Source organism: Giraffa tippelskirchi, chromosome 5 (genome assembly GCF_054371585.1).
Source record: "Giraffa tippelskirchi isolate mGirTip1 chromosome 5, T2T-mGirTip1v1.2.pri, whole genome shotgun sequence".
NCBI classification, from domain to species: domain Eukaryota; kingdom Metazoa; phylum Chordata; class Mammalia; order Artiodactyla; family Giraffidae; genus Giraffa; species Giraffa tippelskirchi.
Genome location: NC_137279.1, coordinates 98,130,472 through 98,152,106, shown reverse-complemented (window position 1 = coordinate 98,152,106; position 21,635 = coordinate 98,130,472). Strand labels below are relative to the sequence as shown.

Below are 21,635 nucleotides of genomic sequence, written 5' to 3'. Positions count from 1 at the left end.
GTCTCTTATGTCTCCTGAATTGGCAGGTGGGTTCTTTACCACTAGCACCACCTGGGAAGCCCTATTAGCCTTGTATATCCTTGCTTGGGAGAATCCCCAGGGAGGGCTACGGTCCATATAGTATCAAAGAGTCAGACACAATTGAAATAACTTAGCACGCACACACACATCCTACGGAACATGTGGCTCATACTCAGTACTAACAAATTATTGTTATATTTACTAAATCTGGCAACCTTAAATTATAAGGCACGTCTTAGAATATTGTTTATTATTTTAGATGTAATCCCATAGAATGACCTATTGGTATAAATCAGGATCTGGGTAATTTTTTTTGGCCACCCTGCAGCATGCTGGATCTTAGTTCCCTGACCAGAGACTGAACCATGCCCCCTGAAATGGAAGCGTGGAGTCTTAACTACTCCACTGCCCTACAGGGCATTTTTCTGTCTCAAATGCCGTCATGCATATTACTTCATTTAATCCCCCCAGGAAGCCTATTCCCAGGTGCTCCAGGATTCCCCCTCCAATCACCCAACCCTCCTAGTCTCCCAAACCCCACCCACAACACTTCATCCTCTCCCATTATTCCCCCTTTTTTTTTTCCTAGGTAGAGAAACAGAGACGTGAAGACCTGAAATGACTATCTGAGGTTATAGAACATAACAAGTGGCAGAACTGGGACTGAACCCACATTCTTCAGCAAAAATAGGTGCATGCTTTCCCCTTTAACAGGAGAGAAAAGTGAGGTGCAGTGATTGCCACCAAGGAAATCTCCCTTTACAGCACCTCCTTAGGTCTGGTCTTCTCTGAGGATGAGCAGTCGGTCCTTCCTTGGGGATGTAGGAAAACCAGTGAGGACCTTCCAGGGTAGGAGGATGGCAGAGGAGTGCAGATAGCTTCTGTGCCCAGCCCCTGCCTGACCTGTCTAGCGTTGCAGGAAGGAGACTGCTCCCAGGCCCTAGGGAGTTGTCTGTGAGATTAGAGTAATTGCCTGCTCAGGGGCCCCTTTGGCTCCCTAAGACTGTTCACCTGCTGCTCTGTGCACTGACAGCCTCCAGGAAAGCTGCTGGAGTTGCATCACCTACCGCTAAAATAGTCCTGGCTGCTAAAAGGCAACAGAAGGAATCTAAGACGCAGGGACCCAGGGAGCCTCCTTCATCTCCCTGTTGCCTTTTGGGAGCCCGATGCTTCTGTCCACAGGGATCACCCTTCACAGTTTTCTCTCTTGACTCTGCTGATCTTCCCCCACCCAGAAATACCTGTGTTCTTCCTTCCCCAGAGGTTTACACAGTCTCCCCACCCTACTCTTCCCATCACTCCCACTCACTACTGCTCCAATAAGGCAATCATCAAGGGAGTTTCTGGGTTGGGACCCCTCTGGGGTGCAGACTGGGGTGCCCCACTGGTATGTGCCCCAACAGGTTTTTCTCTATCAGCCTCCAAATCAGCCTGGAGCCTGTCTGACCTGCCCCCCCAGGGAGCTGGAGTTAGAGGCAGAGCCAGGTCAGAAACTGGACTTAGAGACTGGGCTTCTGTGGTCCCAACCTGGCCCCGCAGGGAAAGCAGTGCACAAAGCCTCCTGTGTCAGGGCCGAGCTGCAGAGAGGCCAGCGGAGTTCTCTTGTTTGGGCTGAGGCCAGTTCCTGGGAGGAGGGATGCTGTAGGGAGGTGTTTGCATGTGGGACAGGGTACAGCCTGGTCCTCTCCCACAGTTGGGAGGGGCCAGAGCCCGAGGACGGGTGGGCTGGTCTGCTGCAGAGGTCATCTGACTGGCTGTTCAGCTTGGGCGGCACACACCACTGTCCTGTACCAGGCCACACCGGAGCTGGTGCCAACACAAGGCACCACGCCAGGCTCTGACGACACCCACTTGGCCCCCAGCACCTCTGGGTAAGCACCGGACTTGGGCTCTTATGCTGGGGGAGGGGGGAGATTGGTAGGAACTCATTGATACCTTAGGGGAGGGAGAAAGGACTTTTCTAACATGAGTGCCTGCTTCCTTCTCCAGGTACCCATGTACCCATAAGAACACACACTCACTTCAGCTCAGAGACTGCAGCTGCTGACCTAAAGATTCCAGCGGGAGACTCCAAGGGTGAAAGACACACAGTACAGCAGTGGAAGCTGACGGGCAGGTGACAGTCTCACTGGTAGTCTGGGGCTGATGGTGAGGGGAGGTGCTGTTATTTCCCACCCTGCACTTAATCCTCACCTCCCCCACACTGCCCCAGGAACAGCCAGCCAGGCCATGGAAGGGAGGGGGAGGGGGACCTCAGTAGGGGATCATCAATCTCAGACCACGGGCTGGGGAGCCTGGGGACCAGCCCTGGAGTCTGGGAGGGTCTGTTTTGGCACTAATTCTAACACCGTCCCTGATCCACCCTTGGTTTCTGAATGACGGTGAGTGGTGGGGAAGGTGGGGGCACGCTTCTTAACTTCCACTTGGGCTCCCCAACCTGCCAAGCAGGTTGTTCTTTTTTTCTGCAACAAGGGAAAGGAGTGGGCAAAGGGCTCCCAGGCTCCCAGGCCTGGGGGTCATAAAGAGGCCCTGAGGGGCTAGGGGGATGTTCCCCTCAATTGGCTCCTATGTCCCTCCCCCAAGGGCAGCCAGTAGCACCATGTCTGTGACCCACGGGAAGATGGGACTCTCCTTGACTCAGGAGATCCTCAGTCACCTGGGCCTTGCCAACAAGGTAAGGGCTGCTGGGATTGTAGAAATTATTTTTAAAAATTATTTTTATATCAACGCAGAGGTTGTGGGGTGGGGTGAGGAGTTGGAAAGGAAGATCTAGCCTGGGGTTATGGCAAGGGCCTGGCTGGGTTGCTGGGGAGGAGCATGGGCAGACTCTGGTACCCCCATGTCTTACAGACTGCAGCTTGGGGCACCCTGGGTACCCTCAGAACCTTCTTGAGCTTCAGTGTGGACAAGGATGTACAGAGGCTGCTGAAGGCCATAGCAGGCCAGGGTGAGCCCTTTCCCTCTGTGCTTGGGCATCTATCTTTTAGAAACCAGTCTGTAGACCAAGGAGCTAGAAGGAGGAACTGACAATACTCAGTAGATGTTTGTGGAATGCCTTCATTCCAGTAGGTATTTATCTCCATTTTCACAACACCCCTGTGAGGCAAGTCATACTATTTCCGTTTCACAGATGAGGAAACTGGGGCTCAGGGAGGTCAAAAGCCTTGCCCAAGATCACACAGCTCATAATATTGCAGAGCTGGGATTCTAAAGCAAGCCTGTGATCCCAAAAGGCCTTTTTCTGCACTGTACCAGGCCACCTTTGCTTAACTTTGGGTCATATTTACATGCCATTGGCAACTTCTTCAGGATCAAATGGTAGTAGGGATGATGTAGCTTTTCCTAGACCTTGTCATCTCCTCCTCTGGAGGCTTCAAGACAAGGAATAAAGGGATCTATGGAGAAGGCAATGGCACCCCACTCCAGTACTCTTGCCTGGAAAATCCCATGGACAGAGGAGCCTGGTAGGCTACAGTCCATGGTGTCACTAAGAGTTGGACACGACTGAGCAACTTCACTTTCACTTTTCCCTTTCATGCACTGGAGAAGGAAATGGCAATCCACTCCAGTATTCTTGCCTGGAGAATCCCAGGGACAGCGGAGCCTGGTGGGCTTCCGTCTATGGGGTCGCACAGAGTCGGACACGACCGAAGCGACTTAGCAGCAGCAGCAGCAACTCTGTAAAGACCCTGACAGGCCAGCCCTTACCTTGGTTCAGGTGTGGACCGCATTGCCATTGTGGACGTGCTGACCAACCGGAGCCGAGAGCAAAGGCAGCTCATCTCTCGAGCCTTCCACGAACGCACCCAGCAGGTGAGACCACACTGATTCCCAGGAGCAGTGGGCTGGAGCGAGAAGCCCTCAGGAGATTTGGGCACAACAAGAGCAGCTGAGACCAGCTGAGCCCAGCCCTTACCCCCTGCTAAACCCAGTGTGTGGGGGGAAGGGAAGCTTGGTGGTTAGGTCTGAGATGAGAACCAGCCAAATATTCCCAAACCTCCTCACACACCTGGGACTCCCCTCATGCCGTTCCTCTGCCATGGGGACTATTTCTTGTAGGACCTACTGAAGTCCTTGCAGGCAGCACTCTCTGGCAACCTGGAGAGGATCGTGGTTGCTCTGCTACAGCCTGCAGCCCATCTCGATGCCCGGGAATTGAGGACAGCCTTGAAGGTACCCTGGTAGCTCAGCTGGTAAAAAATCTACAGGAGACTCTGGTTTGATTCCTGGGTCAGGAAGATCCCCTGGAGAAGGAATAGGTTACCCATTCCAGTATTCTTGGGCTTCCCTTGTGGTTCAGACAGTAAAAACTGCTTGCAATGTGGGAGACCTAGGTTCAGTCCCTGGGTTGGGCATATCCCCTGGAGGAGGGCATGACAATCCACTCTAGTATTCGTGCCTGGAGAATCCCCATGGACAGAGGAGCCTGGTGGGCTGCAGTCCATGGGGTCGCAAAGAGTCGGACAGGACTGAGCAACTAAGCACACTGAAGATACCAGGAAAGGAGCTTTGCCAGGAGTGATGACCCTATTGAGGGAAAGAAAAGGTTGACTGCCTTGCCTTTGCCCACTCCAGAGGAGTGGACTTGGCAGAAGCCCTCTGGAAAAGTAGTCCCTGTTGACCCTCAGAAGGACAAGTGGTCAGCATCTGCTCCCTGCCATTCTAACGACATGGCCCAATCTCAGAGTGGCTTCCCAATTTCTTGCAGGGCTCAGGTTCTGCTGAAGATGTGGCCTTGGAAATTCTTGCCACCCGAACCCCACCCCAGCTGCAGGAGTGCCTGGCAGTCTACAAACACAGTAAGAGTGTGGAGGATGGGGCTCTAAGAGCTGGACAGGACAGTCCTCGCCTCCCCTGCACTCCTTGCAGGGAGCCCTCTGGGAGCCTGTCTGCTTCTGTTGTTCCCTTGGGGTCTCTCCTCCTCCCCCATCCCCCCCTGCCAGGCTCAGTCTCCCCAGGGAGGCAGCCAGTTGTCATCATTAAAGAGAGAGAAGCAATCATTAACTGTCGTAGTCTGGGGCTCCAGGGTGGATCACGAGGTAATGACAAGGTTGAGCCCTGTGACAGTCCCAAGGGCACCCAAGTCACCTTCCCAGCCCCTTGCTGATTCTGCCATCACACCACATCCCAGGCTGAATGGAAGCTGGATGCAGCCAGGGGCAAAGGTGGGGACCTCCTCTCATAGGTGTCAATTCTCAGCCCCTGGCTGCTGTCCCTGCAGTGACTGCCACATGCCTCACCAACTAATTGGTAACTAGTTTTTTCTCACACTCATCTTAACACATCCCCTCTTTTTCTTGCTTTCCCCAGTTTTCCTTTGATGTCCCACCTTGGCTTATCTTTTTTTTTTTTCACTTTTCACATTTTTTTTTCACTTTTTTCACATTACCTCGGGATCCACCCTGGAGCCCCAGACTACGACAGTTAATGATTGCTTCTCTCTCTTTAATGATGACAACTGGCTGTCTCCCTGGGGAGACTGGGCCATGCCAAAAGATCCCGGGCATGTGGGATCTTGGTTCCTCAACCATGGATGGAACCAGCGTGCCCTGCAATGAAAGTGTGGAGTCTTAACTGTTTGACCTTCAGGGAAGTCCCTTGGCCTATTTTCTTAACCCCTCTCCTACCCCTTTTCCTTCCTGCTTCTCCTTTCCCCTTCCTTTTCTCCCTTTCCTGCTCTTTCCTTTCTTCACATTCTACCTCCCTCATCACCTTGTCTCACCTCCAAGGAGGGGGCCCAGCCCTAGCCATCTTGTTTCACAATATGGGCGCCCCCATCCTCTTTTCACTGTCTGGCTACCACTTGAGAAACTGCTTGCCTCCCGCCCCCAACAGTCTGGCACCAGGAGATGAGGCCACCCCACAGTGCACAGGTTACTCGCAGCTTAGAGGTGCTTTCAGGGTGGCCACGGTGGTGCTTCTGCCTTACATCCTGGGAACTAGCAGCCATCAAGCAGGGGCTGGTGGGATTGACAGGGCACAGGCCTCTGACAGGTCCTGGAGGTATCCTCATTGGGAAAAATCAGGAGGATTCAGAGAGCTCCTGCTCCCATCCCAGATTTCCAAGTGGACGCTGCAGAGGACATCAAGTCTGAGACCAGGGGCATCTTGCGGGACTTGCTCCTGGCCCTGGCCAAGGTAAGGGGGACTGGTCTGGGCAGAAGGGAGTTACCCTACTGGGGAGCACCCAGCTGTGGTGTAATGAACAGGAGAAGGCTTTGGGGGGAGACCAGGGTTTGGTTTTATCTGGTGATAAAAACTGCCCTCCAAAGAGTCCTCCTGAGAATTTCTCCTCCTAGGGCGGCCGCGAGGTCTGCACTGGAATCATTGACTATAACCTGGCTGCAAAGGACGTCCAGGTGAGCAAGCCGCAGGGGAGTTTGCACTGTCGTGCACTTAAGACACTGTATCTTAGAGCCAGTGACCTGTGTACCCACTTGTCCTGCAAAACTGTCCTTGCCTTGGAAAGGAATCCTCAGTGACATAAGGGGAACATGGGGTGTCAGGCAGTGTCACACATGAAGCTTTTTCCACTCATCCGGCCTCTGACTCCTGAACTCACACATTCTCCTCTCATGGGCATTTGGGGATTATTTAATTCCTTCCACGGCAGGGAACACAGGTTCGATCCCTGGTTGTGGAACTAAGGTCCCGCATGCCGTGCTACACAGATAAATAAATGCAACTAATTTATAGGTTAAAATAAGCTTTTCCATGTTTATGGATTCTGGGAACACCATAACCATGGCTCCCCAACCCCCCAACTTGTGATCCTGATTTACTCCCTGCTCCTAGGCATTAAAGCAGGCTGAAGGACCCAGCACAGAGAAGACATGGGTCCTTGTCTTCACCCAGCGCAATCCTGAACACCTTGTCCGAGGTACACAGGAGCCTTCTGGTCTCCCCAGCTTGCTCTAATGATGAGTTCTGGCTGAGGAAGGTGGGGAGGGCTCATCCTTCTCTGGGATAACCACCCCCTCCCCCACTTATTTTTCTAACTCCCTCCCGTGTGCACCACAGTGTTGAACCAGTACCAGTGGTACACGGGACATGAGTTGGAGAAGACTGTCCGGGCCCGTTTCCACGGAGCCGCCTGCGTGGCTCTGCTCAACCTAGGTAAGGGATCTGCTTGGAACCCGTGGGGCAGAGGTCTCCTGTGGAATGGCAGTGGTCTCTCTCCATCTTTGCCTCTTTGCTTCCAGCCTCGGTGATTCGGAACACACCCCTGTACTTTGCTGATAAACTTCATCAAGCCCTCCAGGTAAGACTGACGCTCCTTTCCCCTTGCTTTGGAACAAAAACGGGCGGGAGACACCTCCTGGGCAAGAGAGAGGAGAAGTTTCACACTGTTGCTAATGTAACCATCTCATATTACTTTGTAAACATGGAGTAGCTCTCTTTTCCTAAGTTTACAAATTGTCTTGTCAAGAGTAGAGGAGGGAGCTGTGGTTAGAGATAAGTCCATTGACCCATCAGGGCCCTTAAAGCTAAAATTTTTGGCCCAATGAATGTCTAGGTGGCCAAATACACATATGAATTTGCTCTGTAAAGACACTGCCTTGTCTGGTTTCAGTTGTTGCCAGAATGAGGATGGTGATAATACTAGAAAGAAGAATGAAAGAGCTGCCTATTTCTGAGGGGCTCCTTGTGAGCCAGGGCCTCTGCTGAGCAGATTTCTGTAAGTCCTCACATTAACACTCCATCCTTGTTTATAGATGAAAAAACTGAAGCACAGAGAGGTTAAGTAACTTGCCCAAGGTCACACAGCAGTCTCCCTACAATACATATAACGAACCTATGGGACATTTAACTGCCACATTTCAACTCCTAGTCTATTCCATAGGTGTTGGTCTATACTATAAGCTATATAGCATACTCTTGGTGCCCAAGGTCACCTTTCTCCATACTGGTCAGACTTTGTTCTATATAATCCAAACTTAAATTGACAATCTTGGTTTGAGTAATTTCATAAACAGAATCCAGTCATTCTGCTCATTCAACTAGGTGTCCTAGTACAACTGTCCCCCAAGACCTATAAATAAAAATCCCACCCAAACTTTGAAGATGGAATAGTTTTTTGTATACTGATTGAGAAACCATGATGCCTATTGATAGCTATTCAAAATGTTACATAGAAACTTTCTTAAAATGTTTTAATTTATTTATTTATGGCTATGCTTGGTTTTCATTGCTGTGAGGGCTTTCTCAAGTCGCTGTGAGTGGGGTCTCCTCTTTGCTGTGGTGCACGGGCTTCTCATTGTGGTGGCTCCTCTTGTTGCAGAGCATGGGCTCTAGGGCACTCGGGCTTCAGTAGTTGCAGCTCTTGGGCTCTCCAGCTCGGGCCAGTAGTTGTGGTGCACAACTACTAGTTGTGGAGTTTAGTTGCTCCATGGCACGTGGGATCTTCCTGGACAGACACTTCTATACTATACTTTTATGAGAGATATGTAAAAACATAATTGTGATAAATATTTATTCAGAAAAATGACCTTTAAGTGATGGCTGGTTTAGGACAGTTCAGTTCAGTTCAGTCGCTTAGTTGTGTCTGACTCTTTGCGACCCCATGGACTGCAGCACACACGCCAGGCCTCCCTGTTCATCACCAACTCCTGGAGTTTACCCAAACTCATGTCCTTTGAGTCGGTGATGCCATCCAACCATCTCATCCTCTGTCGTCCCCTTCTCCTCCTGCCCTCAATTTTTCCCAGCATCAGGGTCTTTTCAAATGAGTCAGCTCTTCGCATCAGGTGGCCAAAGTATTGGAGTTTCAGCTTCAACATCAGTCCTTCCAATGAACGCCCAGGACTGATCTCCTTTAGGATGGACTGGTTGAATCTCTTTGCAGTCCAAATTCAGACCAATTTTAACCAAATGAATGTTCTTTATAAAGATCCTAGGGCAGTATGAGATGCCAAATATACTCTCAGGTAACAAGGGAAGAATGATGTTTGATATAGGTTTAGTGTAGAGAGCACTTTACACACTGGGAATATTCACTTAATGAGCAACTCTTACCCCAGTTCTATAACTGTGGATACAAGAGTTGCAAGAAGGGAAGAATGGATACTTGGAAGCATTCAGCAATCTTTATCACAATACAAAACCAATGGTACATGCCATTCAAAAGAGTAGCCACCAGGGAATTCCACAGCAGCCCAGTGGTTGGGATTCTGTGCTCTGACTGCTGATCCCTGGTCGGGAAACTAAAATTCCACAAGCTGTGCAGCCAAAAAAATAATCAGATTAAACTAAAAGTAAAAAAAAAAAAAAGTAGCCATCAGGCCCACTGACAATTAGGTAATGAGTCCAAATAAAATATAGCATCCTGTATTCTCTTCATCATTTTTCATTTGTTTCTTCTAGGTGTTTATGATCTGTAGGGTTGCCATAAGAGTGGGTTTCAGGCAATTCTGGGAAGGGTCTCAGAAGTCAGGTGCCCGAGGAAACTCTGAAAAAGAGGATATTAGAAAATGGTGACAGCACCAGTGCCCAGCTCATGACACAAACAGGATTTTTGCAACCAAAATACTTTATTTAGAAATCTCTCATGATAACATCATTATAATCAGTTATAGCTCCTGATCTGATGATGTACTATACCTCTATTGGGGCTTCCCTGATAGCTCAGTTGGTACAGAATCTGCCTGCAATGCTGGAGACCCCAGTTCGACTCCTGGGTCAGGAAGATGTCCTGCAGAAGGGACAGGCTACCCACTCCAGTATTCTTGGGCTTCCCTTGTGGCTCAGCTGGTATAGAATTTGCCTGCAATGTGGGAGACCTGGGTTCGATCCCTGGGTTAGAAAGATCTCCTGGAGAAGGGAGAGGCTACCCGATCCAGTATTCTGGTCTGAAGAATTCCATGGACTGTAAAGTCCATGGGGTCGCAAAGAATCAGACACGACTGAGCGACTTTCACTTCACAGGTGGCGCTAGTGGTAAAGAACCCACCTGCCAATGCAGGAGACATAAGGGACAATGGGTTCGACCCCTGTCCTGGGGAAGGAAATGGTGCCCCACTCCAATATTCTTGCCTGGAGAATACCATGGACAGAAGAGCCTGGCAGGCTACCGTCTATAGGGTTGCACAGAGTTGGACACTACTGAAGTGACTTAGCACACATGCACACATATACCTCTATTATTTCTAAACTGAACCCTCCATTACTATCTTTAACCAAAAGGCAAGAGGCCTGTGGCAGGTACAAGAGAAAGAATGATGCTGAACCTCAGGGGTCTAACCAGGAGAAACTGATGACAGTTTGGGATAGGGTGAGTGTCCTCCTTGGACATTCCCTGTTAACAGTCTCTTGACTATCATGCTGTAAGTCTTCACAGGTAGCACACCTCTGTCCTTTCTTGAGTCCCTTCTCTTGGAGTGAGGCTCTAAGCTAATGGCAGGGCCAGGAAAGACGTGGAAGGAATGAGTGATATTCCTGTAAATATTCCCCACAGCAACTGATCTTTCCTGAGGATGGACACAGATAACGTTTGACCCTAGATAATGTATATTTCTCTTTTCCTTGACTCTCTCCTCACTAGCACTCCCTAGAATAATTCCCTGTGTGGCCCAATCCCTGCCCTGTGAGAATTTCCCTACCACCACATCCCCATTCTGTTTCTTCCTCTACCAGGAGACTGAACCCGATTACCAAGTACTGATGCGCATCCTTATTTCTCGAAGTGAGACTGATCTCCTAAGTATCCGAGCCGAGTTCAGAAAGAAATTTGGGAAGTCCCTCTACTCTTCCCTCCAGGTGAGGCGTAGTTGGTTCTTAACCTGGAGCCCCAGCGCTTTGTCCTTTACCTCCACCCTGCACACAGTGGAGCATATTCATGGCCTGGAGAACTCCTGGGTCTCTGGTTAATTTAGTGCAGACCTCTAGAAACCAAACAAGCTCTGGACCAGCACGAAGGAGAGAACAGAGTGCCTGAGCCATGATGGTGGCAGGTCTTCCTAACATCTGACTTTCCTGTCTGCAGGATGCAGTGAAAGGGGACTGCCGGTCAGCCCTACTGGCCCTGTGCAGGGCTGAAGACCTTTGAGACCTCATCTCCACATGACGTTCAAGGATCTGAGATTCTCTTGTTTGGCTGAGCCTGCAGGAGACCAGCTGGGCCTCCAAATAAGATAACCCCTCACTGAGCACCACATGTTCCAGCTTCTTGTTGAGGCCAAAACTCAAAGTTTCTTTTAAATTCCTTCACTTCTCTCATCTCAAAGTGATGTCTGCACCTGGATTCCCTAGCTCTGTCCTGGGTGTGCAAAACGAGATCGCTTGGATAGTTTCTGTCCTGTTCATTCTTCCTGAATTCTGGCCAGAACATCTCACTGATGCTTGATTTCTTTTGGCAAACTTCACTGTCATTTGTGTTCCCTGATTGAAGTTTGGGTGGAGCAGGACACAGGCTGGGAGGAGGCCTTGAAGTTGGAGGTGCCTTTTATGTGCACTTGGATATTCAACAGGAGTCCTGTTTGAGGCTCTAAACAGCAGTTGTCAACAACCTGCCTCCTCTGTGCATTCCCCCTCACCCCCATTATTCTCTCTTCCCCAGGAAATTTCAGGCAAAATAAGTGAGAACCAGGAACCATGAGGCGAGAAATGGCTAGAAGTAGCAAAGGACCGTCTGTATGACCTGAGAAGCAAGCAGAGAATCAAGTCACCCTTTCCCTGAATGGGAATATTTGGGTGGGTTAGCAGGGCATACAATCCTCAAATTCACCTGTCCAAAGCTGGGACTTAGAAACCCACCTCCCAAATTAGAGTACTACCTCCAAAAGAAGGGGCTTCCCTGGTGACTCAGTGGGTAAAGAATCCGCCTGCTAATGCAGAAGACATGGGTTTGACCCCTGGGTCAGGAAGGTCCCCTGGAGAAGGAAATGGCAGCTCATTCCAGTCTTCTTGCCTGGAGAATCCCCATGGACAGAGGAGCCTCGCAGGCTACAGTCCATAGTGTGGCAAGAGGTGAACATGACTTAGCAACTAAACATGTGTGCATGCTAAGTCGCTTCAGTCGTGTCTGACTCTTTGTGACCCTATGGACTGTAGCTCGCCAGGCTCTCTGTCCATGGAATTCTCCAGTCAAGAACACTGGAGTGGGTAAACAGCAACAACCACATGAAAAAAAAAAAAAACAAGAAAGGAAAAACCAGACTTTTGCCTCCCCCTGCTGGCTCTATTAGAAATGACAGGCCACCCCCTCTAGCCTCTTTACCATCCCTGCACCGCCCCCAACCCCCGAGCCCCCACCCCCCCCCCCGAACCCCGCCACGCTTTGCTTTCCTCAATTGGGTCAAACACTTAACCGAATAGCTGCAGGGTAAGGCAAACAACAGACTTCAGGATAGAAGTTTTATTTCCAAACCCCTAGGAAGGCATTACAAACAATAGAGATAGAAACCCAAATCAAACCCTGAAACAAACGGATGGATGGATGGATGGATTCGGATGGGCCTGTAGGATGACCCAGCCAGTCAGGGGCGGGAAGTAGGGGAGATGGATTCTAGACAAGGACTTCACCCTGGAGCCTAAGTCTGTACATTAATGTGACTATTCTGGGGGAAAAGAGTTAGAAATCAGAAATCCTCACCCCATCAACCCCAATGTTGCCCCGGATGGTTAGGAGGAAGAGGAGGCAGCAGATGAGGGCAAAGAGGTCACCAAGTCTGACCTTAGCATTCACTGCCCGCTCTGAACCCCAACATCTCATAAATAAGTTACCCTGCACATCTCAAGTTGAGCTGGGGAAGCAAGCAAATAGCCCCCGCCTATGAAGGCGGAGGCAAGGCAGCCGGGCCTGAGCAGGGCTACAGGAGGACACAGTCGGACTCTTGCTTCGGCCTTTGCCGACGCTCAGCAGCTGGGCGTCCAGATGTGGCTCCTCTCCCCTGTGTCAGATTTAACAGCTGGTCACCCATCGACCATGGCAGAACATAGGACAGGGACTCTAGATGGAAGCAGGGTCAGGATTGGGAGGGCTGTGGGGAGAGAAAGACAGGAGGGGACCCAGGGGAGAGGGACAGACAGGAGAAGGGCCCCGAGGAAAATCTTGAAGAGATGCTGGTGGAAATAACAAAAGTCTAGATCAGGGGAAGCCGGAGAGGCATGCTGGGGTTGTGGGGACGCTGGAGGGGTAGCACTAAGGGCAAGGAGGAGCAGGCCCACCTGTGGTGACGGGGCCCGTGCAGGGGCAGGCTGGGCCGCCTGGTGCTGTTGGTACTCCTCTTGCTGAAGCTGCTGGGCCAGTTCCAAGTCGCTCAGACCCGAGGTGCCCTGGGGTGGGGGCTGCTGCTGCTGCAGGGACAAGGCGATCAGGTAGTCCTAGAGACAGGGGCAAGAACAAGGGTGGTGAGGGAGGCTGGGGCAGGGGGCTGGCCAGGCTGGGCTTAGGCTTCCAAACCAGCTCAGCCTTTCCTTATCCTTCCAAACCCCCAGCTCCTTCTCCTCCAGAGCAAAACACACAGCCGCATATTTTATCTGTGATGCCAGAGAACACACACCAAGCGTAGAGACAGTCCACAGAGACCAGAGAGGGGCCCAGGTGCCATAAGTTACAGTCTCTAAATGATAAGATACAGGCTGCTTGCCTCAGGCACAAAGTTCTCTGAGGCGGACAGGCTCTCTGCACCCCACCCCCAAGGCCCCACACACCTGGTCCACCTGCCGCTGCTTTTCTGGGGAGCCACTCCCACCTTCCGTTCCGGGTCCCTTGCCCGGGGAGTGACTGAGGTGAAAGTCAGAGTCACAGAAACAGCTGTCTCCATCCACATTGTGGAGGCTCTCCCACACCACTTGCTCCTCCTGTAGAAAGCCCTGGTCAGTGACCAGTAGGTACAAGTGCCCCTGTGAAGAAGAGAACACGTGTGCTGCTGGGATGGGTGACGGCCTCAGTTTATGGCCAGAAGTGATCTGAGATTCACAGAGCCCACGTGCCTGACCGGCACGCTAGCTGGAACAGGTCAGTGTGAGTGCGTGGATCTTTCGTTAAGTACACAAGGCTGTGGGCAGAAGGGCTGTCTGAGTGCATGGTCAGTGGCATGTGAGTGTGGCAGTCACTGCGGCCAAGCATGGACTCCTCGGGGCTGGAGTCTTCCTATCCTACTTCCCGAGGTTCTCTGGGCTCACGGGATGCCTATGAGGATAAATCCTTTAAGAACCAAAGATCTTTCCCGCTTCTACTCAATTCCTAGAATGCTTAGACAGTTTCTAGCTTGAGAAAACTATGTGTGTGTTAGTCGCTCGCTCATGTTCGGCTCTTTGTGACCCCATAGACTGTAGCCCACCAGGCTACTCTTTCCATGGAATTCTCTAAGCAGGAATACAGGAATGGGTTGCCATTCCCTTCTCCAGAGGATCTTCCCAACCCAGGGATCAAACCCGGGTCTCTTGCACTACAGGCAGATTCTTTACAGTCTGCGCCAAGAGGGAAGCCTTGGAAAACTAAAGTATTGTTCAAAAATTCCACTGCCCCCTCCTGGGAGAGGACGTACACTTTCTTGGCCCACTAACGGCAAGCTTACTCCTTATGTCTCGCTCTGGCCAGTGAGATGGTAGCAGAACCACCACTGTGCATGCTGTGTCCCTCTCTCTCCTATGTCCCAGATAAAGGCTGTTTTGTCAGCAAGGGCCCCAGAGTGAAGATGATGTGGGACAGAACTGTAGCCAACCCACAGTGGACATGCAACATGAATGAGAAATAAACCTTTGTCATGGTAAACCACAGGAATTTTAGGGGTCATTTGTTACCACAGCTTAATCTACCTTATCCTGACTGAAACACTGACCCAGAAGAAATAGGCATGAGGAAATAGATAGCACTCCACTCTCCCACCTCCAAACCCTCATCACCTTATGCTTAGTCATAGTGCTGAAGTGGTTGTTCCGGAAAAAGACGCTAAGTTCGCCCTCCTTGGCAGCTGTTGTTAGTTCACATAGACCATGGTAGGTCAGCTGTGCGGCAGTGGTCTCCAGGAACTGCTCTGCAATCAGGCCTGGCAGCAAGGACAAGAAAAGAGGGACAGGGGACTCAAATCCAAAGTCCACAGTAGGATCATCCAGAGGGCCCCTATCAAAGCCCTAGGGATCAGTCCCACCTTGTCAAATCCCTTCCTTGAAGCCTGGCTATATTCATCCATCCAACAGATGTTGAACTTCCCTGGTGGTCCAGTGGCTAAGACTCCGAGCTCCCAATTCAGGAAGCCCCGATTCGATTCTTGGTCAGGGAACTAGATTCCAAACACCACAACTAAGAGACGCAGGTAGGGACTTCCCTGGTGGTCCAGTGGCTAAGTCTCTATGCTCCCAATGCAGGGGGCCCAGGTCAGAGAACTAGATCCCACATGCCACAACTAAGACCCTCCGCAGATAAATAAATAATTATTTTTAAAAAATGAGAGTGATAACCCTGTATGCGAGACATCAAAAGAGACACAGATAAACAGAACAGTATTATGGACTCTATGGGAGAGGGCGAGGGCGGGATGATATGGGAGAATGGCACTGAAGCATGTAAATTATCATATGTGAAACGAATCACCAGTCTAGGTTCGATGCATGATACAGGGTGCTCGGGGCTGGTGCACCGGGATGACCTGGAGGGATGGGATGGGGAGGGAGGTGGGAGGGGGTTCTGGAAGGGGAAAACATGTACACCCATGGTGGATTCATGTCAATGTATGGCAAAACAAATACAATATTGTAAAGTTAAAAAATAGATAAATAAACCAATAAAAAATAAAATAATTTCCTTTAATAAAAATAAATAAGTAAATAAAAAATGAGAGAGAAAGACACAGGTGTACAGGCATGCTAAGTCACTTCACTCGTGTCCTATCTTTGCAACCCTATGGACTGTAGCCCACCAGGCTCTTCTGTCCATGGGGATTCTCCAGGCAAAAATACTGGAGTGGATTGCCATGCCCTTCCTCCCGGGTATCTTCCCAACCCAGGGATCAAACTTGGGTCTCTTGCATGTCCTGCACTGCAGGCAGATTCTTTACCCACTGAACCACCTGGGAGGCCTATGCTGCCACTAAAAAAAATATTCCGCATGTCACAACTAAGACTCAGACAAATAAATAAACAAACAGATGCTAACGGAGCAACCAGGCACTGCACTAGGTACCAGGGGATACATCAGTGAACGAAATAGACAACTCCCCAAACTCCTGCTCATGGTGCCTACATTCTCATGGGACATGGTGGTGGAAAGACAGACAATAAACACTAAACCTCAACAGCCATGGTTCCCTCCACATAAGATTGCCGAGGAGAAGGGAGCAATGTCACCTTCTGTCACGAGGTTGGTGTCACTGGAGTGCTTGCAGGTGATGATCTTTTCTACCAGCTGGTTGTAACTCAGCTTCCCGACTGCACTCACAGCCTCAGGACTCTGCATGGGTAGCGGGGTGGGGTGGTACCCCCAAAAATGGAGAGCTTTTTTTAGGAAGGAAGTGAACCAAGCCCACAAGGATTGCAACCCTATGACAAAAGCTTTCTGAAAACTTTTGATGTCTAAAAAACTGACCCATTTTCATATTGCTTGCTTGTGTTTGAATGTTACCCCCAAAAGTTAAAAACTAAAGGAATTCCACACTGAATCCAACCTCGAAACCCCAATCCCCTCCCCAGCCAATCTATTCCCTACATCCCTAACCCTGACCCCACAAAATGTTGCTTCTCTTGCTGGCTGAGTCTCATTTGGGCCCTCCCACCCTCACCTGTGGATCAACAAGCCAACCATGGTACAGAGGTATGCCGAGTAGGTCAAAGACACTGCACTCAGGTGTGTACTCAAAATCAGAGACACCTGTGAACCGCACATTGACATCCAGACCTGTGGCCAGTTTAGGCAGCACTGTCATTGCATCGTCCACATTCTGGAGGTGGAAAAGAAAATGATGGATAGGTCAAATCAGCACATTGTGCATTTTAAACTTAGTGTTATATATAAGCAACAAGGATATACTATATAGCACATGGAATTATACCCAGTATCTTTTTTTAAATTTTATTTACTTACTTGTTTATTGCTGTGAGGCACATGGGATCTTAGTTCCCCAATCAGGGATCGAACCCATGCCCTCTGCATTGGAAGCACAGAGTCTTAATCACTGAATCACCAGGGAAGTCCCATATACCCAGCCAATCTAATTATAAGATACTCAGTATCTTATAATAACTTATTACAGAATTTAATCTGCAAAAATACTGAATCACCACACTATATACCTGAAACTAACACAGTATTGTAAATCAACTACACTTCAATTAAAAAAATAAAATGAAATGAAAAAATAAACCTTACATAGTGTTATATGTCAATTATATATCAATAAAACTAGTGGAAAAAGAAAATGATGGATATTCTAGCCTTCCCTTTTCTTGTTCCACTCCTACCTCCAGAAAAAAAAAAATTAACCTTGTTGCTTTTTCCCCCTGGTTTCTCTTATAATGGAAAGTCCTCCCTTTTCTTAATCCTTCTTTATCTTATGTAAATGAACATATTTTCTAAGACAGAGATACACCCTCTCCCTTCTGCAGAAAGAAATGATGGTTCAAAGAACCCTCTTGAGAAGCATCAGAAAGGCCTCTCTTAATAGCCTGGGTGTCCCCTTATGAACCTGCAACCCCCCAGTTCACAGACCTTTCACCTCACCTGCTGAAAATTAAGCTGAAGTCCCTCTGACTTCTCCTGAGGTTTGATGGACAGAAGGCAGTCTCCTACAAGACAGGATTCCTTAGCAGCTTACCCCACCACTGTCCCAAAAGCTGCTTCCTCTTCTCCAAGAAAATGGAGGTAATGTCACAGAACCACAGATATTCAGAGTTGGAAAGGGCCTTCGTTTCTCAGAGGAAGAAAGAGGCCACAAAAGGTGAAGGAGCCACTCAAGGTCACATGTGAAAGCTAGGGAAGAATGAGGGTGATGACTCAGGACTCCTGACACCTTGACTTTTGCTTTTCATTCCCCAGCCTTGCAGAGAAGCCCTATAGACCTTTACCCTCCCTGCCACATAAGATCCCCAAATGAGGAGTCCCTCAATACTCTGGATTTCTGGCTCAGTAGATAGTACTGGAAGCTTTCGGGTAATTCCTCTTGAAGGCCCAGTCACTCACCAAGATGGGCCATGAGCTCGTCTGATGTGATCACTTCCTTTTGAGGTGGCAGCCTTACCTGGAGGCAAGGAGAGATCAAAGAGTTGGCCAGTCATTGGTAAAGAATCTGCTTGCCAATGCAGAGGACAAAGTTCGATCCCTGATCTGAGAATATTCCACATGCCATGTGGCAACTAAGCCCACGCACCACAACAAGAAGCCCCCACTCGGCCACAACTAGAGAAAGCCTATGTGCAGCAACAAAGATGCAGCACAGCCAAAAATTAATACATTAAATTGAAAAAAAATGTTAGCCAGGTGTATGCTTTCCTTCATGGAGCACTGAAGGAGGAACCCAGAGAAAGGCAGGAGGAGGGCAGGGGTTATCCAGCAGTCAGGTGTGGTGGGGAAAAATGGCTTGCAACTGGAACAAGGGAATGAATGTAAAAAACTGCAAGGCATTCCCACTGGCTAGACAGTAGAAGATGCAGGAGTAGGACAGATAATTGTCTTGTTTTTGCAAATATCTTATCTCATTTGTTCAACCTGGAGAAAAAGGAAGAATAACCTGGAAAGTTTGACAGGTTTGAGAAAAGCAGAATGATCAACATTGTCTAAGACCCCATCCAAACTCCCTCTTACTTTCCACTGAAGAAAAAGGATGTTCATGATGGCGATGAGAGGGCAAGGGCCGTTGGTGCTCTGGGTAATGACAGGCGTCTGTTCTCCTTTCCAGGGGATCCACTTGACACAGTAGAAGTCTAGCTCAGGCTGTCGGGCCCTGGGGGACTGGGGAAGCTCCTGGAGCCTGGAACAGGCCCCCACTGTTTCTATCTCAGGTCGAGTTTCCTGGGCTGGCCCTGGTTGGCTTGAGCTAGCATCTGGTGGAGGGGACTCGAAGTTATCCTGGTCTTGGGCTGGCAGTGAAGCTGGGTCTACTGGCTCCTGTTCTCCAGCTGCCCCGACCGCCTCTTCGGCATCCTTGTCCTGAGGGTGCTCTTTGGGTTCTGACAAGACCTTGTGGTTTTCAGGGCTGACCGCTTCTGCAGTCCTGGCCTCATCAGGGGCTGGATGCTCAGGTTGTTGGTGTTCCATGGTCAGGAAGGGTCGACTGAGGGGTACCGAAGGGCTTTACTGTCCTCAGAGACTGGCCTTACTCTAAGCTTGATATGCAAAAGGGAGATGGATCCAATAACAAGGAAATCATTGGGCTGAAAAGTAAACAGACCCAGAAAAATCTCGGGAAAGGAATGTAGTGCGGAAGGCTTGGTGAGCGTCTGTTCAGCCACTCCAGGCTACAGGCAGTAGTTTTAGGTTAAACAGAAGGGCTCCAGGCCAAGCTCTGTCACCTCTAACTTGCTGTGACTAGATGGGACCAAAGAGGGTACAGGACTCGAACGTTTGGAAGGGATAATTCTGGTGGGATTGAAGACATTGGGTGGCGTCAGCTTTCCTGAAACAGAAACGACAAGGAATGAAGACAACACAGAAAGGGAGAGTAAAAGGAGAAAGAAGGAAAAGAGATGGAGAAAGAAATGTTAACATAATACTGACAGTGATCTTAATACAGTGATCTTTAACTAACCTTGAAATAAGCATCATGTCAGTAAAACCCACCATAGCTGGAATGAGGGGAAATCCTCTGCCCCCCTCCCACCCCTGCCCTTGACTGTTCAGGGAACATCCTGAGCACACATGGCTTATATTTTTAGGGCCCTGTTTTCTCTGCTTCATCTCAAGGCCAAAGAGATAAACAGTGCTTGGGGTGAAGAAAAAGAGTCAGTATCATGCCCCTAAAAGGGAAATACTGGTGAGAAAGAAGTCTTTCTCCTTGAAGGACTCCACCTTTACTATTCCAGCTTTACACAATTGCAAACCACAACAAAAAGGTTCTGGGAGGAGCTTCCTGTAGGCTGGAGAGGGGAAATGCAGGCATGGTGACTTGAAACGGAGATGGGTTCTGATAAGTAATTTCAGATTGGAGGTACAACTTGCCCCACCCCACGCCACCCCCAGCCCCATTCTTCCAGTAAGCTTCTCTTGCCAGCTGGAGTTGGGATGGCAACTTCTCCTCAGTTCCTCTATGTTCTGAAAACTGCTCAAACCCAGTATTCCCTTGCTCACTACATGGAATATGAAAATACTGATTATTGATTTACATTAAAAAAAAATAACTCCTTCTACATTCATCTATCTGTGCAAATGTTCTTTCAATCTGTTCCTATCTAGGTCATTTTAAATGTCAACTCTGGACCTGTTTAATCTGCTCTAACCATAGACATTTCATTAACACCATGGATAGTAGATGATAAAAACTCACAAACCCTGCCTCCTGGAAAATATCTCCCTTCAACCTCCTTGCTCCCCTCTCCACCTTGGTCAGGGTGAGAAAGGCAGAGAAATAAACTTGTTAGAAATCTTTTCCCTTGCTTCCTCCTAACCTGAGACTATGCTTTCTTTCGCAATCAGGTAGGAATTTAGGGCTAAGGTAAAGCCTCAGAGGTGAAGTTGAGGAATGTAAAAGTCAGGGAAATAAGACTAGTCACCCAAATTGATCACCCTTCTGATTCAAATATAATCTATGCTAGCTCCATCTCATTTCCATGTGATTAATTTAGAATCAGAGTAGCAAAATTTGCACGCAGGCCTCACACTTTTTTAAAAAAATCTCTCTCCTTTTTTCCTTCCTTCCCAAATGACATTTAGGATGAGCCTCGGAAGCAGAAAGCAGAGCCTGGGACAATTTTTTAAAAGCTTGGAGAAAAACAGGGCTTACTTCTTTTCTATCCAAATGCCAGAAATGATCTATAATTAAGTGGGGGCTGGGCAGTCCAGTGAGCCAAAAGAACCCAGAACTGGACTACCAGAGGAAGCTGGGTCTCAGAGAAACTGGGTTGAAGGCTAAGTGGGCTAATCCTTCAGAAGAGGGGAAGGAAGTGTAATAGAAGAGTTCTAGGCTACAGGGTGCACAACCTGGTGGAGTGGGCATGGAGTACTTCAGAGCAGGACGGATTCTGAGACTCACAGGTACTCAAACAAATAAGGAATTCATTCTTTCCTTCTTAACTAGTCCTACACTTTCTGGAATCATCCTCTGGTGGCGGACAGGGGAGGTAAAACAGCCCCTGCCCCTCCCTAGCCAGTGGTAATAAATAGCCAGAAGTTGGAAGAATCACAAGAATCAGGTCTGTAGCTTCAAGAAGACACTTCCCCCCCTCCCACCCCCGCTCCCCAGGAACTTTACTCTCCCTTCAGGTGTGTAGGGTTCCACTCTAATCTCCCTCTTACTCTGACCCAAATCTTCACGCAACTAATGGTTTAGATTTTCCCCTCAGAATAACTCCACCACAGTGCCCTTCTACTTGTTAGCAAGGGAGAGGGGGAAGGTGTAATTAAAAGGAGGAAAGGTAGCATCTCTTTTACTTACTCCTTCTGCCTGAGCGCCTCTAGAAATGCAGACTTACAGAGACCCAGGGTGGGAGGATAGCCAGTGTCACCTCCCCAAAGCTAGAGAGGAAAA

General features: G+C 49.2%; 2 protein-coding genes across 37 annotated transcripts in view; one reads left to right on the top strand and one right to left on the bottom strand.

Annotated features, from left to right (window-relative positions):
* The first annotated feature begins 1,710 nt into the window (after positions 1-1,710).
* On the top strand, positions 1,711-11,523 carry ANXA9 (annexin A9). 2 transcript variants are annotated; one of them, XM_081487723.1, is made up of 14 exons: positions 1,711-1,892; positions 2,011-2,137; positions 2,605-2,695; positions 2,872-2,968; positions 3,740-3,834; positions 4,081-4,194; positions 4,730-4,820; positions 6,080-6,159; positions 6,321-6,380; positions 6,817-6,901; positions 7,042-7,137; positions 7,224-7,282; positions 10,654-10,776; positions 11,003-11,523. In XM_081487723.1, exons 3-14 carry the CDS (start codon positions 2,621-2,623, stop codon positions 11,063-11,065), a joined length of 1,038 nt encoding a protein of 345 aa, XP_081343849.1. In that variant the 5' UTR covers positions 1,711-1,892; positions 2,011-2,137; positions 2,605-2,620; the 3' UTR covers positions 11,066-11,523. The 2 variants fall into 2 exon arrangements, with proteins under 2 accessions (XP_081343849.1, XP_081343850.1); XM_081487724.1 differs by having other exon boundaries at positions 1,740-1,892; positions 2,610-2,695.
* The window catches only part of MINDY1 (MINDY lysine 48 deubiquitinase 1), a 31,350-nt gene continuing 17,875 nt past the window's right edge, over positions 8,161-21,635 (bottom strand). For 3 of the 35 annotated variants that reach the window (XM_081487686.1, XM_081487684.1, XM_081487685.1), the window contains exons 2-11: positions 21,543-21,622; positions 18,758-19,568; positions 18,137-18,194; positions 17,678-17,742; positions 16,740-16,898; positions 16,309-16,411; positions 14,869-15,011; positions 13,672-13,863; positions 13,186-13,341; positions 12,359-12,908 (exon numbers count right to left, since the gene is read on the bottom strand). In XM_081487686.1, the coding sequence (XP_081343812.1) occupies positions 12,828-12,908; positions 13,186-13,341; positions 13,672-13,863; positions 14,869-15,011; positions 16,309-16,411; positions 16,740-16,898; positions 17,678-17,742; positions 18,137-18,194; positions 18,758-19,210 (1,410 nt within the window). In that variant the 5' untranslated portion in view covers positions 19,211-19,568; positions 21,543-21,622 and the 3' untranslated portion in view covers positions 12,359-12,827. Of the gene's footprint in view, positions 9,470-12,358; positions 12,968-13,185; positions 13,342-13,671; positions 13,864-14,868; positions 15,012-16,308; positions 16,412-16,733; positions 16,899-17,677; positions 17,743-18,136; positions 18,195-18,757; positions 19,569-21,542; positions 21,623-21,635 lie in introns of those variants that run through there. The other 32 variants (XM_081487699.1, XM_081487701.1, XM_081487681.1 and 29 more) reach the window with 26 other exon arrangements.